This window comes from Ceratotherium simum, chromosome 1, assembly GCF_057802395.1.
Source record: "Ceratotherium simum simum isolate JZ-2026a chromosome 1, ASM5780239v1, whole genome shotgun sequence".
NCBI lineage: Eukaryota > Metazoa > Chordata > Mammalia > Perissodactyla > Rhinocerotidae > Ceratotherium > Ceratotherium simum.
In genome coordinates, this window is record NC_141900.1 from 21,707,787 (window position 1) to 21,732,152 (window position 24,366).

At 38.8% G+C, this 24,366-nt stretch overlaps 1 protein-coding gene across 3 annotated transcripts in view; it reads left to right on the top strand.

Annotated features, from left to right (window-relative positions):
- RELN (reelin) overlaps positions 1 to 24,366 on the top strand; it is a 490,103-nt gene that overhangs the window by 420,855 nt on the left and 44,882 nt on the right. For all 3 annotated transcript variants that reach the window (XM_087441541.1, XM_004439311.3, XM_087441605.1), the window contains exons 41-46: positions 302 to 531; positions 5,287 to 5,507; positions 7,083 to 7,230; positions 9,499 to 9,757; positions 10,610 to 10,859; positions 14,373 to 14,541. In XM_087441541.1, the coding sequence (XP_087297667.1) occupies positions 302 to 531; positions 5,287 to 5,507; positions 7,083 to 7,230; positions 9,499 to 9,757; positions 10,610 to 10,859; positions 14,373 to 14,541 (1,277 nt within the window). The remainder of the gene's footprint in view (positions 1 to 301; positions 532 to 5,286; positions 5,508 to 7,082; positions 7,231 to 9,498; positions 9,758 to 10,609; positions 10,860 to 14,372; positions 14,542 to 24,366) is intronic.

Genomic DNA, 24,366 nt, shown 5'->3' on the forward strand with positions numbered 1-24,366 from the left:
GAAAGTGGGCCAAAGATAAAATCTGGAATTCTGTGCCAGCCTCTGCCTTACCCACTTCGTAGTTTTTTAATAAAATGAGGGAAAATAAATTTTTCATGAAGCCCTTTGAGGTTCTTGATGAAAAATTATTATTTGAAGGTAATATATGATATTACTCAGGCAAAACAGAATTTTATAGTGTTAAATATTTCAGCAAGACAGTCCCCAGGAAAATGGACTCTCGAGAAAATAATGAAGTGGTGAATCATTTCAAGGCTTGTTGCTCTGAGGTAATTTGTATCATTTTTTCTTCCACCCCAAGATCAATGTTGGATGCTCAACTGACAGCTCATCTGCTGATCCGGTCAGACTGGAATTTTCAAGGGACTTTGGGGCGACCTGGCACCTGCTGCTCCCTCTCTGCTACCACAGCAGCAGCCACGTCAGCTCCCTGTGCTCCACTGAGCACCACCCAAGCAGCACCTACTACGCGGGGACCATGCAGGGCTGGAGGAGGGAGGTCGTGCACTTCGGGAAGCTGCACCTTTGTGGGTAAGGCCCTGCTGCTTCATGCCACATTCTTCTCATTTGACAGTTTTCTCCCTGATGTTGTCACTGACTTGCCACTTTACTGGGGGGAAATTTCCACCTTACATTTCTTCCTCAGCTTGCCACTTAGAGCAGATCAATGGATATTTAAAACATAGGACACAGCTGATAGTCTACTAACTTATAGTTTGAAGACAGATTTAAAAGAGCACACCGTGGACTGCACCCTGTCATGGCGTTCATATCCCCATGGGTCTTTCTTAGATCAATTAGGAAACAACAGAAATATGGTTTTCACCTAATGGTGTAATCCTCTCTCCTCCTGCCCCCACCTCACAATATTAACACAGTTAGAATTTTATGACTTTCAAACATTTACCCATGTCTCTTGTGCAAGGAAAGGGCACATGTGAAGAATGGAAGCCCACAGAATATTCCAGGTGTCTCTTAAAAAAATTGTCAACACTCGTCCCCCAGGCATCTCTATTTTTTCAATCTCTCTCAGATTCTTGTTCATATATTTGACTCTTCTGTTGAAAAGCTATTTGGAAATAAAGGGCTTCAATTCTAATAGGAATGAAATGAAAAGGGTAGTTCAAAAAATAAAACTAATAATATAAGTGAACAAAGAGAGGAAGTCACAGAGCAGCCTGCCTCAGAATTTGTCTTTTCTCTCAGAATAAAAAACTTACAGGATATGTCAAAATAAGAAGAAAGTACTAATATCATACTTTCAAGATGGAAGTAGCTTAACATTCCCGATGTGAAACTCAGCATAATTAGAAGTCTTCTTTGAGCAAAACTACTAATACTTAGTACTTTTCCAAAAGGGTGAAAGTGAATTTTCGAAAGTCTGCATTCTCTTTAAACGTAAATCCATTTGCTCCTCATCATATCATCAGCATCAGATTGCTAAGGACTTTAATATTTTGTGTTGTCGAGTTATGTCATTTATTAATTCTTGCTATTACACCAGGATATTATTCTAATAGAAAATCTGTTTTAAAAAAATAAGCATAACTAAGCAAAATGTCCTCCCAGTTCTTTAGAAGTGACAGCCGAGGAGGCAAGGACAGTGTCTGGAGATGTAGGAATAGGTAGAGCTGCTGATTCAGCAGCACAGCCAGAAAGCTAGGGGGTGGGTGGGGAGCTTGACTATAGAAGAATCGGATGGGGAAAATAGCTCAAAAAAAACTTTTTATCCAAAATCAATTGGATTATTTAAGATTGTATGTTGCAAGGAGTATAAAGAGACTTACAAAAAAGTGGAAGAATTTATTGGAAACATACTGGAGATTATCTTGGACTCTATTCAGGACGTGTGAGGACATCAGCAAAAAGAGTTTGCTTTTTTTTTTTTTTCCGTTTTTTATCATTTATCCTGAGTTTGCTCATTTTTATCATGCTAATATTAACATTACTCACCAAACTACAGCTCTCGTTTTCTGGAATTCTTAATTCCACATTTCTAGAAAAGAACATCTGAACTAATCATCAGCTATGACCGGAAAGCCAGGTGTTGCAACAGATGCACAGCTGCCAGAAATCCATGCTTATGGGTGTCATAGGCAGGGAAAAGGCCTGGATAGCCGGTCACTTAGGCACCTAGGACCAAGACCATGCCCGTAATGGTACTGCCGAAAAGCTCTAGGTTTTCTCTTTAATGGGCCTCTAATTTCCTCCAGTTGCCCAGCTAAGACTTAGATGAAATAGAAAACAACCCTAAAGATAGGTGCTAGGCCGTGATTTTAGATTGTTTTGACAACTGAGACTTGCTTCGGCAAGTTCCCACAGGAAAATAATCCTATTTAAAGGAGTATGAAATAAAGTCACAGGACAGTGCTCCAGTGTCATGGAGACTGCCTCACTTAGCATTTGGTGATTTCTGCCATGCTGTGCTTACATGCACAGCATGATGATATAATTTGGAAATTTGAACAAGAGAAATGCAAACGTCTGTATTTTCACCTACTGGTATTGGGTGTCAGTTTAAAATATACCTCCTCCAATTACAGAAGTACAGAACTTAGACCATCATGTTATTTGTGTTCCATGTCGTTTTTACTTCTATGAGAAGAAAGTAAATCTGTTCAGGAGGCATGCCCACTCTCAGAATGATGTAAACCTACCTTTCAAACCGCCTTGAACCATGCAGAGAGAAGAATTTGCTTTAATAGTGTTGTCTAGTCCTTGTTTCAGGAAAAGAATTAACACTCTTCTTAAAAACCACACAGGCATGAATTGCTGGAAGGCAAAAGTTAAATTTTCTCCAGCTCAGTGAACCATTCCTTGGTTTGAATTCAACGTGGTTCATAACAGCACAAGTGGCAGATCCTAAAAAAATATATAACCTATGTTTAAATTACCCTTTTCTGTGCGCTTACTGGACACTAGATATACAAGAAAGCTTATGAAATGTTTTCAAGTGCAGAAATGGCCATTTTTTGCCTCCACATGTAATGGATTCACATTTGAAGCATAGGTATTGAGCTTCCATCTAATTTTATTCACATCACCTTTGTGTCCTTTTCATTTAAAGTCTTTTTGTCTCTAAAACCTCCTAATTGTTTTTGCTTTATGCAGTTTCATAATGAGTCAATCAAAACCCCTATTTAATGAAAGCACTGTTGTGTGCTTGAAATTTCAAGTTTACGTTTAAAAAACAGATCCTTTTGAATAGCACTGGCTTGGGAGACCAGACGCTGACGTTCACCAGGGAGGATGGCAGTGAGAAATTTTCAAAATAAGATTTCAGCAGAAGGAAACCTCGGTGAAACCAGACCCTTCAGCCCATTTATCATAGTGCTTGCAGTTTCTGTGTCAAGGCAGGTGAACAATAATAAATATCCAACCAGGGTGGTTCATTTGTGTTCAGGAACATTTGAATAAATAAGAAGTTCAACCAAATCCATGTAGGCCTTTGTTCAAAGGAAAACGCCAGCCATTTCCCTCAGCTCAGCAGTCTGCAAGTTCAAAGGGTAGGAAGTGCTTCTTGCCAAGACTAAACTCTGACAAGTATTTAAAAATGAAATTTAATTATGAACTGGCATTTGGGGGCAGCTTAATATAGTTGAAGTCTTGATAAAAACAATGAAATTAGGGTTAAAATTATATGTGGGAACTTGACTCCTTCTGCTTTACTATCTACTAAACTTGAGAAGCCTAAGTGCTTCTAATATTGACCTCTAATTTGTGTTTCTCAAATAAAAAATTATTCTGAATTTGGTTTCTATGATTGAAAATTAGGCAGATTCACGGGACACAAAAATGAGTACATGCCATCTATATATCTACCCCCTCTAAAATAAATCCATCTTCTTTGAACGGAGTTTTGTACGTAATAAAATATCTTAAACTGTTTCTGAATTGCTGCCTAACTATGTAGATTATTTCTAAGGAGCTAACTTACTGTCAACAATATGATAGGACAATTCACTTCCAAATAGAAAGGAAAATTATTGTTGATTTAAAAAGAAATTAAGAAATAAGAGACATCTAACTAAAAATAAATCTGATTTCGTCATTTCTCTCTTTAAAATAATCTTTTGGGGCTCTCTGTTGCCAATAGGATAAAATCCAAAAAATCTTAGTTTGGCTCTTAAGGCCTTTCACAACAAATTACATGCAAGAAACATTTCTTGAGCACCTGCTATGTGTGAAACACTGTACTGGGCACCATGCAAGGGTACAAAGAAAAAGGAGGCATGGGCATTGGCCTCTAGGAGCTCACAGCCAATAGGGGAAATAGGTATGCTTTTAAATAACTCTGGCTATGATGACTATAATAATGGAAATTCCATCAAAGTAATGGAAATTCCATCAAAGTTATGGAAGAGAGAGAGCAAGAGGGAGAAATTAAAAGACTAGTTATTCACCATATGACCCAGCAAGTCCATTACCATTCTACCCAAAAGAATTGAAAACAGGTATTCAAGCAAATACTTGTACACAAATGTTCATAGCAGCACTATTCATAATAGCCAAAAGTGGAAACAAACAAATGTCCCTCAACTAAAGGATGGATAAATAAAGTTGCTATAACCATACAGTGGAATATTATTCAGTCATAAACAGAAATGAAATTCTGATACTTGCTACAACACAGATGAACCTTGAAAACATTATGCAAGTGAACAAAGCCAGGCACTTAAGGTCATATAGTATATGATTCCATTTATATGAAAGGTCCAGAATAGGTAAATCCACAGAGACAGAAAGCAGATTAGGGGTTGCCAGGAGCTGGGGGTGGAGGGAATGGGGAGTGACTGCTTAATGGACACGGAGTTTCCTTTTGGGGTGATGAAAAGGTCTTGGAACTCAATAGAGGTGATGGTTGGCTAACACTGTGAATGTGCTAAATGCTACTGAACTGTACAATTTAAATGGTTAATGGTTACTTTTGTGTTATGTGAATTTTACCTCAATTTAAAAAAAAAAGATTAGTTATTTGGAATATAGATAGTAGGGATGGAGAAAGCTTCACCAAGAAAGTCAATATTGGAAAAGGTGGGAAGCTCAGGTGGGATTTTGACGTAGTGATAGGATTGGGAAGGGCTTACAGAAAGCAGGAACCTTATTGGCAAAATCCAGGAGACTGAGAAATGGAGTTTGTGTTCCTGAAATGGTGAATCATGTTTTCTACTTCTCAAGTGTGGTGCAGAGGTAGTGGCTGCCCACTGCTCTTTGATCAGATGTGCTTACTTTGAAGGTATATTGTTCTGTTGATTAGCTTTTGAAAGACTTTTTTCTCTTTTCCAGATCTGTGCGTTTCAGGTGGTACCAAGGATTTTACCCTGCTGGCTCTCAGCCAGTGACGTGGGCCATTGATAATGTCTATATTGGTCCTCAATGTGAAGAGATGTGTAATGGACATGGGAGTTGTATCAACGGAACCAAGTGCATATGTGATCCCGGCTACTCAGGTCCAACCTGTAAAATAAGCACCAAAAATCCTGATTTTCTCAAGGATGATTTTGAAGGTAATCTTTTCTTATAAATTCTGTGTAGCTTTATGAAAGAACTTACATATTAAACACAATTTGTAATATAAAAGCAATCCTTAAGTTCCACTCTAATATTTCATTATTTATCATTACAATTGGGACTACCCAAGTCTTCGTTTAGTTCTGAATTTTATAAAGTTCCGTTTTTGAAACAATGATCAGTGAGAGTGAACAAGACTGTAACTGAGAAAAACTAAGGCTATTTTTACCACTTTTTCTATCACAGGTAATTTCTGGTTAAAGATAATTTTAGAAAATATCTGTAGTGAGTTTGTCTTCTTGCATGGAGGGAATAAGTTTCCAGAAATATAAATTCCTGTCATTACTTTACCAACAACTCATTAAGCAGCCTCTCATCACTTTCTGTACCTTAGTTTTATACAGAGAATCTAACATCATTTTGTGTGAAGATAATGTTACAACATAGAAAAATATATGTGATGTAGTGATTGAAATTATTCACGGTTAATTTTATATTCATTGGCTATGAACTCTGATAAAACTATGGAAAAACATTCTCATAAGAGAAAGTCTGAAACAAATGTAATAGCTACCTATGTTAGGATAGTGAGATTAAAAGATTTTTTTTCTCTTTCCCACGCAGTCTGTAACATAGATTTAGGTATATCAATACAATGCAATATTATTCAGCCATGAATAGGAATGAAATTCAGATATATGCTACAACATGGGTGAACCTAGAAAACATTTTGCTAAGTGAAAAAAGCCAGGCACAAAAGGCCACATATTGTATGATTCCATTTACATGAAATGTCCAAAGTAGGCAAATCCATAGAGACAGAAAGCAGAGTAGTGGTTGCCAGGGGCTGGGTGAGGGAGAAATGGGGAGTGATTGCTTAATGGGTACCAGATTTCCTTTACTGGTGATGAAAAAGTTCTGGAACTAGGTGGTGGTGATGGTTGCACAACATTGTGTGTATACTAAATGCTACTGAGTTGTTCACTTTAAAATAATGAAGATGGTAAGTTTTATGTTATGTGTATTTTACCACAATCAAAAAAAAAAACCTAGATCTAAGATGAATATCTGAAGAGATTTGTGAGCTGGTTTTGAAAGACATTATTTAATAGGAAATATTAAATTACACTGAAATTTCTCCTGTTAAAACTGTGTTTTTAAAAATATTATACAATACTTGCCTGATAACTGTCCTCACAGTAGCAAGGACACAGGGAAGAGGCCAGTGGAAAGGCTATATTACCTTCTCTTACATTTGGCCTGAACCTCTCTCTGACCAGTCACTGTCTTTTTTGCAATGCAGTAGAGAGAAACAAGGGTCCCATCAGGCTGGACCATAGATACTCAGGAAAAGGCCCCCTCCTTCTGTTATGTGTACCCTTAAATTATACAGCCACGGTTAAACAATTCAAACAAGCTAAAATGTTGAAGAGACCTCTTATCCCAAAATCTATAACTTCAGTATTTATGAATTCATATTTAAAAACTACACAAAGCACTTACCATATTCCTTTAAAAATATATGACTATATTCAGGGTCATAGGTAAACTACGTTTTCCACTTTTTTCAGGTCAGCTAGAATCTGATAGATTCCTATTAATGAGTGGTGGAAAGCCATCTCGGAAGTGTGGAATCCTTTCCAGTGGAAACAACCTCTTTTTCAATGAAGATGGCTTGCGTATGTTGATGACGAGAGATCTGGATTTATCACATGCTAGGTAATCGTTTTCAAATGCAGTTGAAAAACCATGTTGTGAAGTACCGTAGCAGAACACAATCAAATCAGAAAGAAGCAGAGATCTCAAGGACAAGGCCTTCCGTGGAAATGCAGAGCTGCTCTCTCGTCAAAGCCTCCACTAAGACACAATTTACATAATATCCATTCTAAAACTGGGAGAGATTTGTGCAATGACTAGATCAGAAATGAAACACAGCCAAACAGACAAAAGTTAGTGTTTGATATCTTACAAGATGGTGACTAGGAAATGACAATGTTTAACTTGAACTTCAAGAAAATAATGTTCTATCTTCTTGATTCACCTTCTACAAAATACTTTTCATTAGCGCTTGGCCTGTGTAGAAATTATTTACACCATGCTTAGTAGAAAGCTTAATTGAAATACAATACATCCTCATGTTATTCACAATTAATTTTATATCCATTAGCAACTTAAGAACATTTGAAGTGTAGCCTTAGTCTTTATAAGCATTTCTTTCCAATGATTTGCTCATACATCCTAAGCACTCATTTTCTAGGTTGAGCATGGCCACTCAGAGACAAACATTTTAAACTGGCTCAGAGGATTATGTCCTGTCAAGATGTGTATCCCTTGATCATTTGATGAGCCAAAAACTTAGCCAGGAAAATAAAAAAGACAATATAACATGTGTAAAATGGAACCCTGACCTATTTTTGCAAATGAACAAAGAAATCATGTTTCTGGTTTTTGAAGCTTTTCAGAGTATCTTAAAATACATCTTAACATATTTATCCTCTTCTTTCTCCTAAATCTTTCATTTATTGAATTATAAATTTAATCATGCTTCGTAGAAAATACAGTTCTGTGAGGTAATTTTACAGTTATAGAAAGCAAGATTTTATTTATCTCGTTCCTGTTTTAATGCATATGGTTTAATTTGATGCTCTTGATTTCAGATTTATTATTGGCAGCTGAGTTCTCTAATTTAGAAATTATTAGGTTTTTCCAAATAATTCAGACATGGTTTATCTATAAGTAAATTAGAATAAACATTTTCCCAAAACAAGTAGACAATATGCTAAAAGTTTTTCTCTGTAAATGATTATTGTTTTCATAGATATAAACGTCACTGGGCACCAACTATGTATTTTTTTCATTAATCCAATGTTAAAAGCTCCATTATTTATCTCATCTCAGTCTCATGCTGTGTAGGATTTGCATATATTGACCTCAAAATGCTCCATGTAAAAATCCCGATTTTCTCAGGGTTATGAGATAAATGAATGCCCAGTTAATGGAGGTGGGGGAGGGGAGGAACCCATGAAGAATGCATGGTTTTATATATGGAATTGATAACCTTTATTATAAGCCCCAATATATTTCATACGTTTGACATGCATACGTAATTGGGTATGTGTGTTAGGTTACACATAAAATTTATTCTGCATTATCAGCTAGCACAGCGGCCAGGCCAGGCACCAGCAGTTTGCCTGCCAAAGATAACATGTGAGCTAGTTTTCATTGGCACCCCAGCTGGTTGCTGCCACTCTGTTCACCTCCCTGCCAGCTGGGAAGGCTGCCACTGGCAGCCGCTACAGTTCTCGATGGCCAGTGTTATCCATCCCACACCCAGCAATAGTCAGAGGCTGGCACAGCCCACCATCACCACCGCCCCACACTCATGCTCCCCTGCTCCTGGCACAAAAGACAGAAAGGAGGCCCAAGCTTGACACACCTCTTCCAAAAGATGCCTAGCCTTTCACAAAGAGGTGCTACAACTGGTGAATTTAAATATGTCTCCCAAAACCAATAATATGAGATCTGAAAAACTACTGGTAAAACCTGAGAATAATTATGCCAATAAATGGCATAAACTACATTAATTAACGTTTCTCCAGTTTCAGATACTAAGGACAGGATCTGAATTGATCTTAAATAGATAACAATACACACTCCCAAACTTGGACAACCTTTGGACCCCTGCCATCTTCTTATAGACTAGCCGAAGGGTGCAGGGAATGCTTGCTTCCCTCAGACTCCCCTCTGTGGAGGGGTGCAAAATATAAATATGACTACAGAATTGCCTTTTTTCAGACTTCACATTTTATTCACTCCCTTTCACATTAAAAGGGAAAATCCGGCTTTGAGATGATTGCCTAGGGCATTCATTAAATCCTCCTGTTCATTAAAGCCATGCATTCTCCCTGTTACCCAAGTGTTTGTCTTCTGTTAATGGTATGAATCTCTCTCTGAAGTAAAAGTCTACAGTAAATTTACTCGTGTCAGATTTGTGCAGTTCTTCATGAGACTGGGCTGTGGGAAAGGTGTTCCAGACCCCAGGAGCCAACCTGTGCTTCTACAGTATTCTCTCAATGGCGGCCTCTCATGGAGCCTCCTTCAAGAGTTCCTTTTCAGCAACTCCAGCAATGTGGGCAGGTACATTGCCCTGGAGATACCCTTGAAAGCCCGCGCTTCTTCTACTCGCCTCCGCTGGTGGCAACCATCTGAAAATGGGCACTTCTACAGCCCCTGGGTTATTGACCAGGTCAGTCAGGATTAACTATTATCATTTTTGGCGCTTGAGCTGAACGTGGCCTCAGATAGCATTTAGTCCAACCCCTTTGCTCAGTAGAGGAAACCCAGGACTGACGGTTGAGTGACTTGCTCAAAGGCACACAGCTAGATTAGATATGGCATTTAGCTTCCTTTCGTTCTCTATTCCTTCAGTTGCCTGAACCTATAAAAATAAACGACATGACAGAAGGCCCAGGTCCTCCACGTAGAGGGTTCTGCCATATGGGTAGAGGGACTTTATCAAGCGTGATACGTAGTTATAATTCTCTGAAAAGGAAAATGTGCAAATTAGCATTGGTGCAGTAGTTCTCAAATCCTCTTTCCTAGCCTTTGAAGAAAAAATAAATAAATCTCCTTAACATCCTTATGGACAGTTCTAAAGGATCTTCGTACATAACAAAATGCGTATCAGATAGAACTCAAAGAACCTGTTAACAAACAGTGGAATCCATGCAAAGAACTGGAACTGAAATGCCTTAGGGGACGACTGTCCTTAAGTAGAAATTGTACATGGAAAATAATGACACATAAGCCAAATTTTGCTTTCCGAGCTTGGGTACATGTAGTTTCCAAAGGCACGTTTTGGCCCACGAAGGCTGTGAATGGTTTTGTCAATCCTTTGATTTGTTTTCTATAGCTTCTTGCCAGATGGGCAAGCAGACCACAAAAACAAGAGCATTCTGAAAGGCCCCCTAACATTATGCTTGCTGTATAATGCCAGTTCTGAGCAATCTGACAGATGAAAACAAACAAACAAAAAAGACTAACTTTCTCATATCTTGAAACCAAATTGAAAATTTGCTTTTTACACATTGCATTTCAGATTCTTATTGGAGGAAATATTTCTGGTAATACAGTCTTGGAGGATGATTTCACAACTCTGGATAGTAGGAAATGGCTGCTTCACCCTGGAGGCACCAAGATGCCTGTGTGTGGCTCTACCGGGGATGCCCTGGTCTTCATTGAGAAGGCCAGCACCCGTTATGTGGTCACCACAGACATTGCTGTGAACGAGGACTCATTCTTACAGATAGATTTCGCGGCCTCCTGCTCGGTCACGGACTCTTGTTATGGTAAGTATTCCATTTCCAGGTAGAGGGACAGACGTGTGTAAATGGGTATCTATGGCTGCCTCTGTCAAAAACTATACTACACCTCTGATAAGTCTATAAGTAAAACACAAGTGCACTTTGAGTCAAACCATAACTGCATTCTTGAAAATGTTGTCTGTAAACTGGGTTTTAGAAGTTTACTTTTTAAAGCATCAGAATGTGAGCTTATTTTTAAGCATATGTACATGAAGACTTCTTTTATATGTAAATAATAACCCCCGATGTATCTCTTTTTGTAAATCCAGATTTTTTTTTTAGTATTATATTTGTGGAATAAAGGGCTCTCATCACGTAGAGAATGCCAGAATAAGCAGTAGGATTTACATATAAATTTGTATATACATTGGTTTTAATTCGTAGGGCTTTTATTAGTCCAGTTATTGTCTCCTTTCCATCTCCCCAGGAATCATGAAATTTTGTTATTCCCATTTTTCCTTATACTTTTTGCCATTGTGGGTCATAGCATATTCGAAGCCACCCTCATCATGACCAGTTTGCATCCTCTAGGTTATGCACACACACACTCACACTCACACATACCTTGCACACACACATGGATCTATTTTAGGAGAAATAAAAACTGACATCATTGCCTACTTGGACCCTTCACAGAAACTTGCAGACCTGTCAGGATTCTGGGGGCCTTCTGGTCTTTCACCACCCCTTATCACTTCTTCCAAGAGATCCAAACTGTTCACAAGGACCTTGTTCCATTTTAAATTCTGGGGGCTGAAATCTGATGATCCAAGGTCCTGCAAAATCCAGATTTTTCATATTTCCATTAGTTTGATCTTAATGGACCTATCTTAGAGGGAGTCCCAGAAGTACTCTTTCTACCTCAGGTTCAGTCAACACTAAACCAGTCAGTAGGGGTGGAACTTGGAGAAGTATAAGCTACACACCCTGTCTTCAGTAGATACAGTCTAGTTGAAGGGATACTTCAAAAAGTTTGTGTCCAATAAATGACTAAACCAAGTGCTCTATGGAGTGGTACTGAGGCAAAACGTAATGAGAGTTCAAAGAAGGGAGAGATGATCAATGGATGGCCAATCCAAGGAATTTGGGAAGATTTAACAAATAAGCTAAGTCTCAAGTGGGCATTGATGGTTGGAGTGGATTTGATGGGTGAATGGAGAAGGTGGACACCCCAAGCTGGGCTGGCAGCATAAGCAAAGAAGCAGACATAGGGGTTCTCCTGGTCCATGGGAGAAACCATGACCAGACCAACCTGAACAGGCAATATTTGCATCTAATGGAGGAGAGAGCAGGATGCTGATTTTGAAAATAGAAACTAGGACTTTAAAGTCCTAGATGCCTACTCCCTTGTTAGCATAGGAAGTCGATGAGAACACAAGTAGGTAAGTTCTGACATGGTCGGCCTGCAGCAGCACCATGACTGAAATACTGCCCTCATAAGCCCAGTCTCCTGTACTTTCTACCATAGGCTGACACAACCTCTTGAGAAAGGTTGCACTGAAGGATAAAATGAAAGAAGAAAGTGGCTGAGCAGAGTTGGCAACAAATTAAGAAGGGCCTTAAAAGGCAGGAACAGGAATTTGTGCTTGACAAGGTCATGAATAAGAGGGCACAAGTGCCAAGGAGTGACATGGTGTGTTTTAGGGGGATTAGCTCAGGAGCCGAGGAAGGAGGGTAGGAAAGAATCCCAGTAGAGAAGCCTGAGTGGGAATCTCTGTAGGAGGTGATGGGGACCTGCACTTTGTAGCATGGAGAGAAATAGAGTGGATAAAATTGGCATGAGACAATGCAAACAAAAAGGAGAGAAGCAGCAAGTCTCAAAAGCAGGTGACGGGTTGAACATAGAGGGTAAAGAAAAGAGTGAAATTCCTAAACTAATTTCTAAATCTGAACCAGAAAACTAGTGCAAAAGTATTGTCATTGATAGAGTTTGGTAGTTAAGAAGAGATGTTTATTTATGAGGGAAAATAATGAGTTTTTCTTTAGTTTGGGTGAAAGTAGTTTTAAGTGGAGATATGCTTTAGTGAGGAGGAGTTACAATGTGGAAAGCAGGAACTTTGTCTATACTGTGCGTCACAATATGCCAGCATCCAGCGCAATGCCAGGCTCAATAAACATTGTTGAATGAATAAAATCAATTGTGAGACAAGAAATAGGGAGATTTGGGAACAGAGATAATAGCTGAAGCCCAAGGAGTATACACGTAGAATAGAAGGCCAGAAGTGGAGTCTGGAAGAATGCCCATAGCTGGGCTAGTTAGCACAGGAGTCAGAGGGAAAGTAAGACAGGAGAGTCAGAATAATATCCTCCAAAAGAAAAGAGGTTTCAAGAATCAAGGAGTAATCAGTAATGTCCAGCACTGTAGGGAGGACAAGAACAATGAAGACTGAGACAGGCCATTGTATGGAACTAGAAAAGGCCACTAGGAACCTTAGAGCAGAGTGGTCCCACGCTGGCTGCACATGAGAATCACCTGGGGGGCTTTAAAGCTCCTGACACCTTGGCCATGTCCCAGAAGAGTGAAATCACAATCTCTGGGGGTGAGACCCTGGCGTCATAGTTTCTAAAGGTACCCAGGTGATTTCAGTGTGCAGCCAAGATTGAGAATCACAGCCTTAGAGAACAGTTTCAGTAGCGAGGTGGGGGCTGAAGCAGTTTATAGAGCCCTAAGAAGGGAATAGAGAGAGAAATATAAAACATAGTGTGTAATTTGAATGTTTCAGAAGAAGAGAAAGGAAAGAAAGAAGTATCTTTCCATAGACCCACAGCCTGACTGTGTGCTTTGGCACAGCCTGCATGGCCTTCAGCTGCCTCCTTCCACCTCTCTGATTCCCAGTATATTCCATAACACAGCAGAGCAGCACATATAAGCAAAAGATATTTTGTAATTTCTAAGAAGTTTCTCCTATACTGGGAGCAAAATTGGCGTTAGTTGGTCAGGAGCCCTATAGAATGGTCAAATTTTGAGAAGGCTGCTCAATTTTTTTAACTATTTAAATAATCATTAAAATATATGGTTACTATATTCTGTATTTGTATATTAGCCATTAAATAAATGGACATAATATATTATAGTTATTATAATACATTAAATTATATATAATTTATATATATTTATGTAATATGCAGTCTATAACTATTATATTAAATATAGATTATAACTTATTACTCCTGCTTTAACTGTATATGAAGCAATAGTTTTGTTCTGATTGTTCTGAAAGTTTCTCAGTATAAGGAGTGATTCAGGAAAATTTATGTTTCACTTGATCATATCTCCTTAAAGGAAAAATTATTTCAGTATGGAAAGTTAAAAATAATAACTAGTAATGTACAGAGGGGAAAATCAAACTAGGAAACATTTCAAACTAGGAAATGTTAAATATGGGGGGAAATCAAATTGACATTTAATTGAAATTAAAACATGTGAAAACATAGGTAATTATGGTTCCTGGATGTGCAGACATGTATTTCTATGCAGAATAATGCTTTTTCTTTCAGCTATTGAATTGGAATACTCAGTAGATCTTGGATTATCGTGGCACCCACTGGTGAGGGACTGTCTACCTACCAACGTTGAATGTAGTCGCTATCACTTGCAGCGGATCCTGGTGTCAGACACTTTCAACAAGTGGACCAGAACCACTCTGCCTCTCCCTCCTTACACCAGGTATGGATGTTTCTGCCTGTGGTGAACCCAAATGTGACATAATTTGGCATGTCAGATTTCAGCACAGCAAGTTTAAATGAAATACGTGAGATTTTGTTACTCACTGATGGTATTGCCATGCATGACTTATTAAGGCGATCTTAATAAGTAAAATAGAAACCAGTTTTTGTGGTGACATTCTTCTGTATTTTCCCAAAATCCAGGCCTTTACTGACTTTTAACTCTAATATTTGTAAAGAATGGCAGATGTCAGAAAACATTGGATGGATCAGTGAGCTTCTCCAGCTTAATTCACTATGCCCAAGAACGAGTCTTAAATTTAAAACAGGCACATTGGACACAAAATAGATTTAAATGGAGTCTATTTTCTGTCAGTCAGACTACTGTAAATATAACAGTAAGTGGTGTCATACATGGATGTAGCAAATAAATGTGTATTAAAATTGGTATCCACTTTTGAAATTTTATTTTGAACAGTATCTTGAGAATTATCACCTGGAACATTCTTTTTTGTGCAAAACAATTGTGAATGCTTTATTCATTGTGTCTATAAGAAATGAAGGTGGCTTAATAAAATTGCTGGTAAATGCTGGTAAAGAAGTTAAGTCTAAACTATCTGTGTATTTGCACTTTTGTTTGAGTAAAGCAGAGAATTCACCTTGCCTAGTAGGATAGTGTTACATGATTCTCTTTTCACCTTCTAAGTAGGTGCTAATCATAGGAAAGCTTTAAAATCTTGATAGGAATTCCTGCTCCCTCCAAGAAAGTGGTAATCAGTTGCTGCCTTTAAGAAAGAAGCAAGCCAACCAATGCAGTATGTGGAACAGGAGTTGTCGTTTGGGCTCATTATTGTTCTCTCCGCAAATGAAGAGCGAATAAATCTTCCTAGCAAATGACCATAAAATTCAAGCATTCATCTAGGGCATTAACTTTTCTTGGGATTATCATAAATTGGGTGGTTTCAGTTACTAACAGCCTAGGGCTCCTCTACAATTGCTGGCTCAGAGGTACGAGACTATATTAACTGTCAGCAGAGTTGCCAAGTTTAAATGAGATACGTGAGATTTTGTTGCTCATTAAAGGTATTGCCATGCATGAATTATTAAGGTGATCTTAATAAGTAAAATAGAAAAAAAAAAACTCCGTTAAGGCGGTAGTCTTTTAAGTCTTTATGAATTCTGTGAATTATTACCCAGCTACTTGTTGGCATTCTGCAAATAAACGACATTCTAAGATTTACTCCAGCTAGTCATTATACTCCTGAGTCTTTTACTCAAGAAAAGTAATTATTCCTCATGTTTTAATCTATCTTTTAATTGTCTCTTGCACATACCCATAAGAATTTTGACCCTTTCAAATGATATTTGAAAAATCTGATGAGCATCCATTCCCTCTTGTTATCGTATTGAAAATATGCAGTTTGTTTATTATGCTACCCAGAAGGCTCATGTCGTACAATGATCTTAAAGGAGACCCTGCCTTATAAAAAGGCCCTTTGGATAATTCAGAAAGAAACGTGCATGGATGGATCCCAAGCCAGACCCACTTCTTATCATGCTCTGCCACATGCCAAAGATTATTAGAACATTATGGCAGTCTCGGAGCACTTAGTCTCAAACACAAGTTAACATATCTATACTATATCTGCTCTTACATCCAGTTACTTTTTAAATATGGTGTTTCCTTGTTTTGACTTGAACTTACCACCTCAACATCGGCAAAGTGTTGAGACGTCGGTGTTTATGTTTATGTCTACCAGAACAGAATTGAGAATTTCAGTTTGTAGCTCTTCACCATAAACAAACATGATGCTGACAACGTAAAGCCATGTGCTAAGTAGGGGTCAAGAGTGGCTGTGACAGAGTGCCAATTTTAGGTTTGTTCACTCACTCACTTGTCATATGACCACAAGGCTAGGATCCCAGTATTGTTGGCACAGTGGTGATAAGAATCAACTGAGGTTGGTTGTCTACAAATTAACATCAAACCACTAACCAAACTGAAATGGCTGGTAGTCATCAGTGGCTATTATTCATTCATTTAGTCGTTCATTAAACATATTTTTGAAGTGCTTAATTATGTGCTAGGTCTATGTGAGGGGCTGAACTATCCCTGCCTCAAGGAGCTTTTAGTCCAGTGGAAGAGAAAGGTATTAACCAGAAATCACCAGTAATCACAGAAGTAAATATTAAATTCAACTGTGGTAAGTGATGGAGAACAGTTGCTTGATGCTAAGAGATTATATATCATAGGGAGATTTGCCTTGGTCAAGAAGCTCAAGGAACACTGTCTTGAGAAAAGGATAATTGAAGTAAGATATGAAGGATAGATAGGAGTTAACTAGGTGAAGACTAAGGGGAAGAGTGTTCCAGGCAAGGATAACAGCCTACAATAGGAGGAAGCAGGCATATTTGAGATACTGAAAGAATGGATCAGACACAGAGAGAGAGAAAGAGAGAGAAAGAAGAGTGAGGTCTGAAATGGTTTCAGACCATGAAGAACATGGTAGGTTGTACTAAAGATTTGGGGATTTGTTATATGAATACTGAAAGACCTGCTAAAGAGCTTGGGGGTACGGAGACATGATCAGATTTGCATTCAGAAAAGCTTATTCTAACTGGAGAACAAGTTGGGTAGGATAAGAGTAGAGGTAAGGAGACTCTTAAAGAGGCAGTAAACGCTGGTACCTTGGACTAAGGTGCAGCAAACATGAAGAGAAGTGGAGAAATTCCAGAGAAATGGAGGCAATAAAATTGACTGAGCTTAATGATGAAATGGATGTGGGAGGGTGAGAGAAAGGGCACTGTTGAAGATGCCTCCCTGGTTTGAGTTGCAAAACTGAATGGATGCTGGTGCTTTTCACTGAGAAGGGAACACTGAGACTAAACAAAGATACATCACACTCTGCTCCAGACATTGCTAGGTTAAAACCTAAATAAATTGGGGTAGATAGAGTCATAGTCTCTATTCCTCCCCATTTACATTGGTTAAGTTGGATCTTCCTGGAAGAAAAAAATGAATGGAAATCACTGTAGTTAAGTGGAGGGCTCCAGCTTTTCAGCCCTGTGAGCTTTTAAGCAAGTCATTTCATGTTCCTAAGCTTCAGTTTCCACATCTGAAAAATAGAGATACTTTTTACCATATAAAAACCTAATAAATAGGAGCTGGCCCTGTGGCGTAGTGGTTGGGTTCAGCGCACTCCGCTTCAGCAGGCCAGGTTCATGGGTTTGGATCCCAGGCGCAGACCTACACCACTCATCAGCCATGCTGTGGCAGCGACCCACATACAAAATAGAGGAAGACTGGCACAAATGTTAGCCCAGGGCAAAAAACATAAATCTAATAAATAAGCGTGAAAGTGTTTGGGACATTGTAAACATTTGTTAAAATGTAAATCGTTTTTACTTTTATGAGTTAACCATATGACCACACTTGTTAGCCACAGCATGAGTTTGTTATCAGACTTCAACTTCAGGCAGACTAAGAAGTCTTCCTAAGTTAGCCTAACGAGAATGAGCCCGTGGTAATGGTAGGACATTATCTTAAGTTTCTGCCCTGAAGGAGGTTACAATCTGATTGGGGAAAAAGAGACAATTTAAAAATAATACACGCTGTATGTAATTTAGAGCTTCACTGAGGAATGGCCTGGAAATGCTGTAGGTTTTGAGAGATAGGAGATGGTGTTGAATGCCAGAGTTAGAGAGGGTTTCGTAGAAGAGATGGGCCCTGGCCTCAAAGGATGATTAGGAATTAGATGGGTGAGGAGAAGACCATTATAAACTAGGAGCACAATGCGAACAGGGCACATGAGCCTGGGAGGAGCACAGGAGTTGCTGATTAAAGCAGAGGGCTCATATCTGGAAGCTGTGGAAAGACGTTTGTTAGTAGTCTTGGGTTAACTTATAGCAAACATTGAAGCAAGGCAGAGGAGGTTAGACTTGTAGGAAAAATGAACTATGGTGGCTTTTGAGCTGAGAATATTCTTCCAAGAAAAAAAATTGGAAGAACAGAGAGACTCAAGTTAGAGAAAGTGGCAAAGGCGTTGTGATAATGACTGTAGATGAAGTAAGAGGGGTCCGGGCTCCAGCTAACATGGAGCAGGTGAGGCAGAGATTACAGGACATTTCAAAGAAAGAATTGATAAAACTCAGTCACTAACTTCACTGCACACATCGAGATGACTCTAAAGTATGAATCCTGAGAGAGTGGTGAGAAGAAGTGGAGAGAGCTGAAGTTGATTCTGGGAGGGACAGTATGGCAAATTTAATCAAATGGTACTGGATTAAGTGTGATGACTGGAAATACAAGTGGAAACATTTATTTGAATTTGAAGATCAGAGCCCAGGGGAAAGTAATAAACTTTGTAAGCATGAGCATAGAGGTGATGGGCAATGCTGTAAAACTGCAGCAGCTCTCCGTAGGAGAGCATTTAAAAAGAAAAGAAAGGACCCCTAAATTTAATAGCAGAATGAGTGGAAATGGCTATTAAAAGAACCGGGAGGATATAGTCAGGGAGGTAGAAGAAGAGTCAGAATAGCATGGTATCCAAAAGCCAAGTAAGAATAGAATATCAAGCAGGAATTGGTGGCCATCAGTGATAAATGCCACAGAGAGTCATGAAGAAAAAAGTTTCACAATATATTTACCAGATTTTTCAATAAGGAGATGGTCGGTGACCTTCAAAAGAACGGTTTCAGTAAGATACTGGAAATAAATACAGCCTTTCTGGCCCCAGAGCCCATGAGCTTAACCACTATATTTCTACTATATCTTTATTGCTTGCCTAAGAGAGATGGTCCTAGAAGAAATAGGAAGGGAGAATGCCAGAAGTTCTAGAGAGAGGCTGAAAAAGATAGGAAGAGGCCAAAATCAATTTCACAGCCCCTAGTTTGAATCTGCCTCCTCCTCTTTACTAACCCCAGACCTAAAAATAACAGGTGACTCAAGTGGCATGGGTTCTTGAAATGTCACCTGAGAACCAGGGTGAGTCAATGGAAGAGCTGGTAACCCAAATCCACCAAGAAAAGGAGTGGGGAGCTGCCCCTGGAAGGCTCAGGTGTGATGTGGCTATTTTAAGTCATAGTGTGAAGATGATCCATTCCCTTCTACTAGCCCTAATGACCTGGCTGATACCACTGTCTTTAAAGATTAACTACAACACTTTGGAAGCCAGGTGGTTTTTAGCCACAGCATGGAAGCTACTTAATGTTTGCAGGAAGTTTAAGGGAATGGTGATAAGCACGAGAAAAGGCAGGAAGATTGTAGAAGGTTTGGGGTGATGGAATGAGGATGAAGGAGGCTATAGCTTTTTGCAGGTAAACAAATTTAGAGAGGGAGGATATTTTTCAATGCTATTCCCACCTACCGTAACTGCAAACAAAGAAAAGGTCTTATTCTAAGAAAACCAAATAACTAAGCGTGATATTTTGGGGGTTCGTCATGGAAAAACATTCAAGGGAATTACAAGTTCATTTTTTAAAGGAGAGATTCTTTAAATTTGCCCTGGTAGTCTTTATCTCTCTCCACTGGTACTTCCAACTTAACAGTATCTTTTGAAAAACGTTTTGCAGGCATACATATTACCGAACATCTTGTTAAAATTTTTCAGTAAGTCAGGGAAGCCTTGGACTTCTATTACATATCCATCTTCTCACGCGTCACTTTGATACTTTGAACATCGCTGCTATTACTTTCCCAAATTTCTGCTGGTCTTTCAAGACGACAGAACATAAAATAATTTTGTCTAGTGTAAACCATGGTACTATTGATTTTCATATATTGAATATATTAATATATATTATTTTGGCATTTTGTTAAGACAAATTAAATCTATTTCCATTTCCACTCCAACAGAGAATAAAACTATTTCCAGAAATTCTGCATTCCCTCTAAGCTTTATCAGGCAACCTTGTTGCCAAAATTTTATCAGGGAATTTGAGATTTGGCTGTATTTTGTACATATTGCTATGTATGGATTCTTAAGATTCTTTTAACAATTAAATATGTCATTCTCCATTGAGAAAATATTTTGTAAATTGTAGGAAATTCTTTTTATTTGAAGGATTGTCCAGTGTATTTGATGCCCTCAGTAGGCCTACTCAGAACACTGTAATTTTTATTATCATTACTAATTATAATTACCAGCAAAAATGATAAAACCTTATTTTACCAGAAAAAGGATAGCCATTCTCTTTTATTTGTAATCCTCAAATCAAAATTTTACTGTGAGTTTGAAGGGACCACAGATTATTTTCAGCTCACATTTATCTATTTAAAATCCAACATACAAAATTAAAGAGAACAGTATACTATACTTCAATATAATCATCACCTAGCTTCAATAATTATCGATTCATGGCCAACTTTGTTTCATCAGTAGCACCACTTACTCCTGCCCCCATATTATTTTGAAGCAAATTCCAGACATCATATCATTTCAACTGTAAATATTTTAGTATGTATCTCTAAAAAAGGACTTTTTTAAAGAAAACATAACTGTGATATCATCACACCTAAAAAATTAATGATAATTTCTTATTCAATACTTACTCAGTATTCAGTATTCAAATATCCTGGTTTTTCTCATAAAACGTGTTATAGTTTTTTCAAATTAGGACACAAACAATATAACTAGTTGACCTGTCTCTTAAGTCTCCTTTAACCTCGAGGTCCCCCTGCCTACCTTTTAAGATGAGGACTAGACACAGGGAGGTTATTTGATTTTCCCCTCAGACGCACAGTCAGTGGCTGAACCAGGGTTATACAGAGTTCTTCGTTTGTTCTCTATCAAGGAAGAAAGAAGAGCCATGTGGGGTGGCTCATTTAAATTCTTCTATTGCTAACTCTGTAATGTGCTTTCCACCCTAGTTTCAGAGAGGTATCGTGAAGGATCTAGGTCACCTTATAAGGATACCTTACCTTTATCACATTTGTTTGGGGTCATAACCTGTAGTCCAAACACTTTCTCCTTTCATGCTGGTATTCAGACCTCAGTTTATTATACAAAATTTAGGAGAAAGAAAAATTAAATGACAGTGTACATTCTTTAATGGACTGGTTAATGTTACCTAAAATTCTCAAAATCTTATAGTCATTTAGTATCCTACAAATTCCCAATGTTAATTATTATAATCACTAAGAGGATTTTCTACCAAAAGATCTGGGATGCCTACATGAAGTGCCCCCTGCTGGCTGCCAAATCTCTGGTCTTGTAGCCCTTACCTACCATCCAGGACAACCGGGGTTCTCAGTCACACATCAACTCTGGGATGATGTGCTAAGTCAGGAGAGAGTGGGTTCTAGATCCAGTTCTAAAACTAAGAAGCTGCAGATGTCCTCCTCCTTGACTGGCAGTCCCCACACCTGTGAAATGAGTCGGCTGTACAGAACAGTTTGTAAGAGATCCTCTCATTTCCACTCTAACGTGTGATTTCCATTTTTTGTTCATAGCTTGGTGTCTTCTTCATGAGGGTCTCCCCCAGAGCAGGGTCTTCATGCCCCTTGTCAGATGGCCCACCCCTTTAGAGCCCTTCACCACAGGTAATTCATTCATAGTCCTGGTACCAAAGTTCATGCCTCCTCTCTAGAGCCCACTTTTTCTCCAGCTCTCGTCTGTAGGTCATGGGCTGTGACTCTCTGTTCAGGTGAGCTGACCCACGCTTCTTTCCAAGTATACGCCTTTGAGAGGAATTGCTGGGTCATATGTTCAACATTTTGAGAAACTGATAGCCTGTTTTCCACAGCAGCTACACCATTTTACATTTCCACTAGCAGCATATGAGGGTTCAAATTTCTCCACATCCTTGTCAACACTTGCTATTGCCATCTTTTTTATCAAAGCCATCCTAGTGGGTATGAAGTTGTATCTCACTGTGGTTTTGATTTGCATTTCTCTAATGATTAATGATGTTAAGCATCTTTTCATGTGCTTATTAGCCATTTATATATCTTCTTTGGAATATTCTCCACTTTTGTCTAACACGGAGAAACAGGCTAATGCAGGAAATTTTATGCCCAGTATAAAGGCAGGGTCTTGGCTAGCAAGGCAAATATAGGAGACATTTTGAAATGGGACAGACATTGCGGAGCTTCTAACTCAAACACAGGGGGCCAAGAGCTTCAGCTGTGACGCTGACTTGCAGAAGTCAAGATAAATAGACCTGTGTGTACATATAGCAGCGATACACACAGCCTCCCGTAGCTAAACAACTGTTCACATTCATAAGTAATGGTAGGGATAGGATTATTTTGTAAAGGTTGAGATAGAGTTTTGAAGGGTTTACTCATTGAGAATACAGAGTAATAACGAACCAAGGGATCCTTGCCTTGTCCCAGTTTTGTGAATGAATCAGTGTGACATAGGGCACTGGGCCTCCACTTCTTCATTGATAGAGTGAGAGGGTTGGCTATATTTTCTAGTCTTAAATATTTTATATATCTCTTTGAGAGTAAAGGAAACACCAGGGAAGAGTGAAAAGGTTTTAAAAAATTATGTATGGTTCCTAGAAAAGGGCTTTTTTTCCAGCTGATGATGATGACAATGAGGATTTCATAGGCAGACAGAATCATCCTGAAGAAAAGAGCAGATATAAGGACTCTGAAACGTGTATTGAAACCTATGAAAAGAGGTTCAAAAAGGAGGCAGCGCGGGGAAAGGTTCCTGGGGAGAGCGGTGATGGAAACCATACTGTTGACAGTAACGTTTTTTAATTGCTTAGCCATGGATATTTAATTATTAAACACACTTATGGAGCACTTACTATGTGCTGTAGATGGAGAGGAAATGATATAAATTCAGAAAAGAAGCAAGGGGAGACATTTCAAGGATATGGGAAAAGGAGAAATCTGCTCTGGGACCATGTTTCCCCCAAATCCAAGCAGCAGCAGCTGGTGGTGGCCGTCATAATGAGGATGCTTCAGGATAAATGATGACACCTGCCGAGGGACTTCACCAAGACACTCTCAGGTCTTGGTAAATACGAACTAATTAATTTTCACAACACCCTTGTGAGGTGGGAAGTAGCATTTTCAGACAGGGAAGTGTCAGCACGTAAACATAAGTGATTTGGCCCCTTCACGTAGTGCAGCTGTGACAGGGCTGGGAATAAGAAGTCCCAGAAATTCAAATTCCAGACTCTCACTTTTAGTTTATATTTCAATTCATCCCCTTAGTGAATGTCCTTTTCTTTTCTTATAAAATAATTTTGGATAATGTATGTACCCCTGTCCTATGGGTACATAATTACTAGGAGTAGTTATTCCCAAGAATATAAAATCATCACATTTGAGACAGGACCTTAGAAATCATCTAATTTAACCCCCTCATTATACATGTTAAGTTACTCACCATGGACATAGAACTTACTAGTACCAGAGTATAGATTAGAACCCTTATTTATCTTTACTCTTATTGGCCATCTCGGCTTTAGTACATTCTACACGTGGTCTCCCACTGTTTCCTTTTCTGTGGAATGCCACAGAGTTGTACAACTGAAAATGTCGTGGTTAGAAGTCCCTGTAAAAGCTGTCAACCCCAGCAATGCATCTGACTCTTAAATCTTCTGTACAATCTCTCTGTTAAGTGGCTGCCCGGACTGTGGTTAAACACAAACAGTAATCAGAAAGCCACCACCTGTAGGCAGCCCATGCCACCCCCTACCTGCTAGGAAGTTCTCTTCCTCCTTTAATAGCCCTTGCATCACCGCCCCCTACACAGCTGACCCCATGGCTGACACCCAACCTACAAGACATCTCTTATTTGATTCTCCTTGGCCATCTTTATTGCTCTCAACTTAGTATTCTTTCAGTAAATGCTTATGAAGCCCA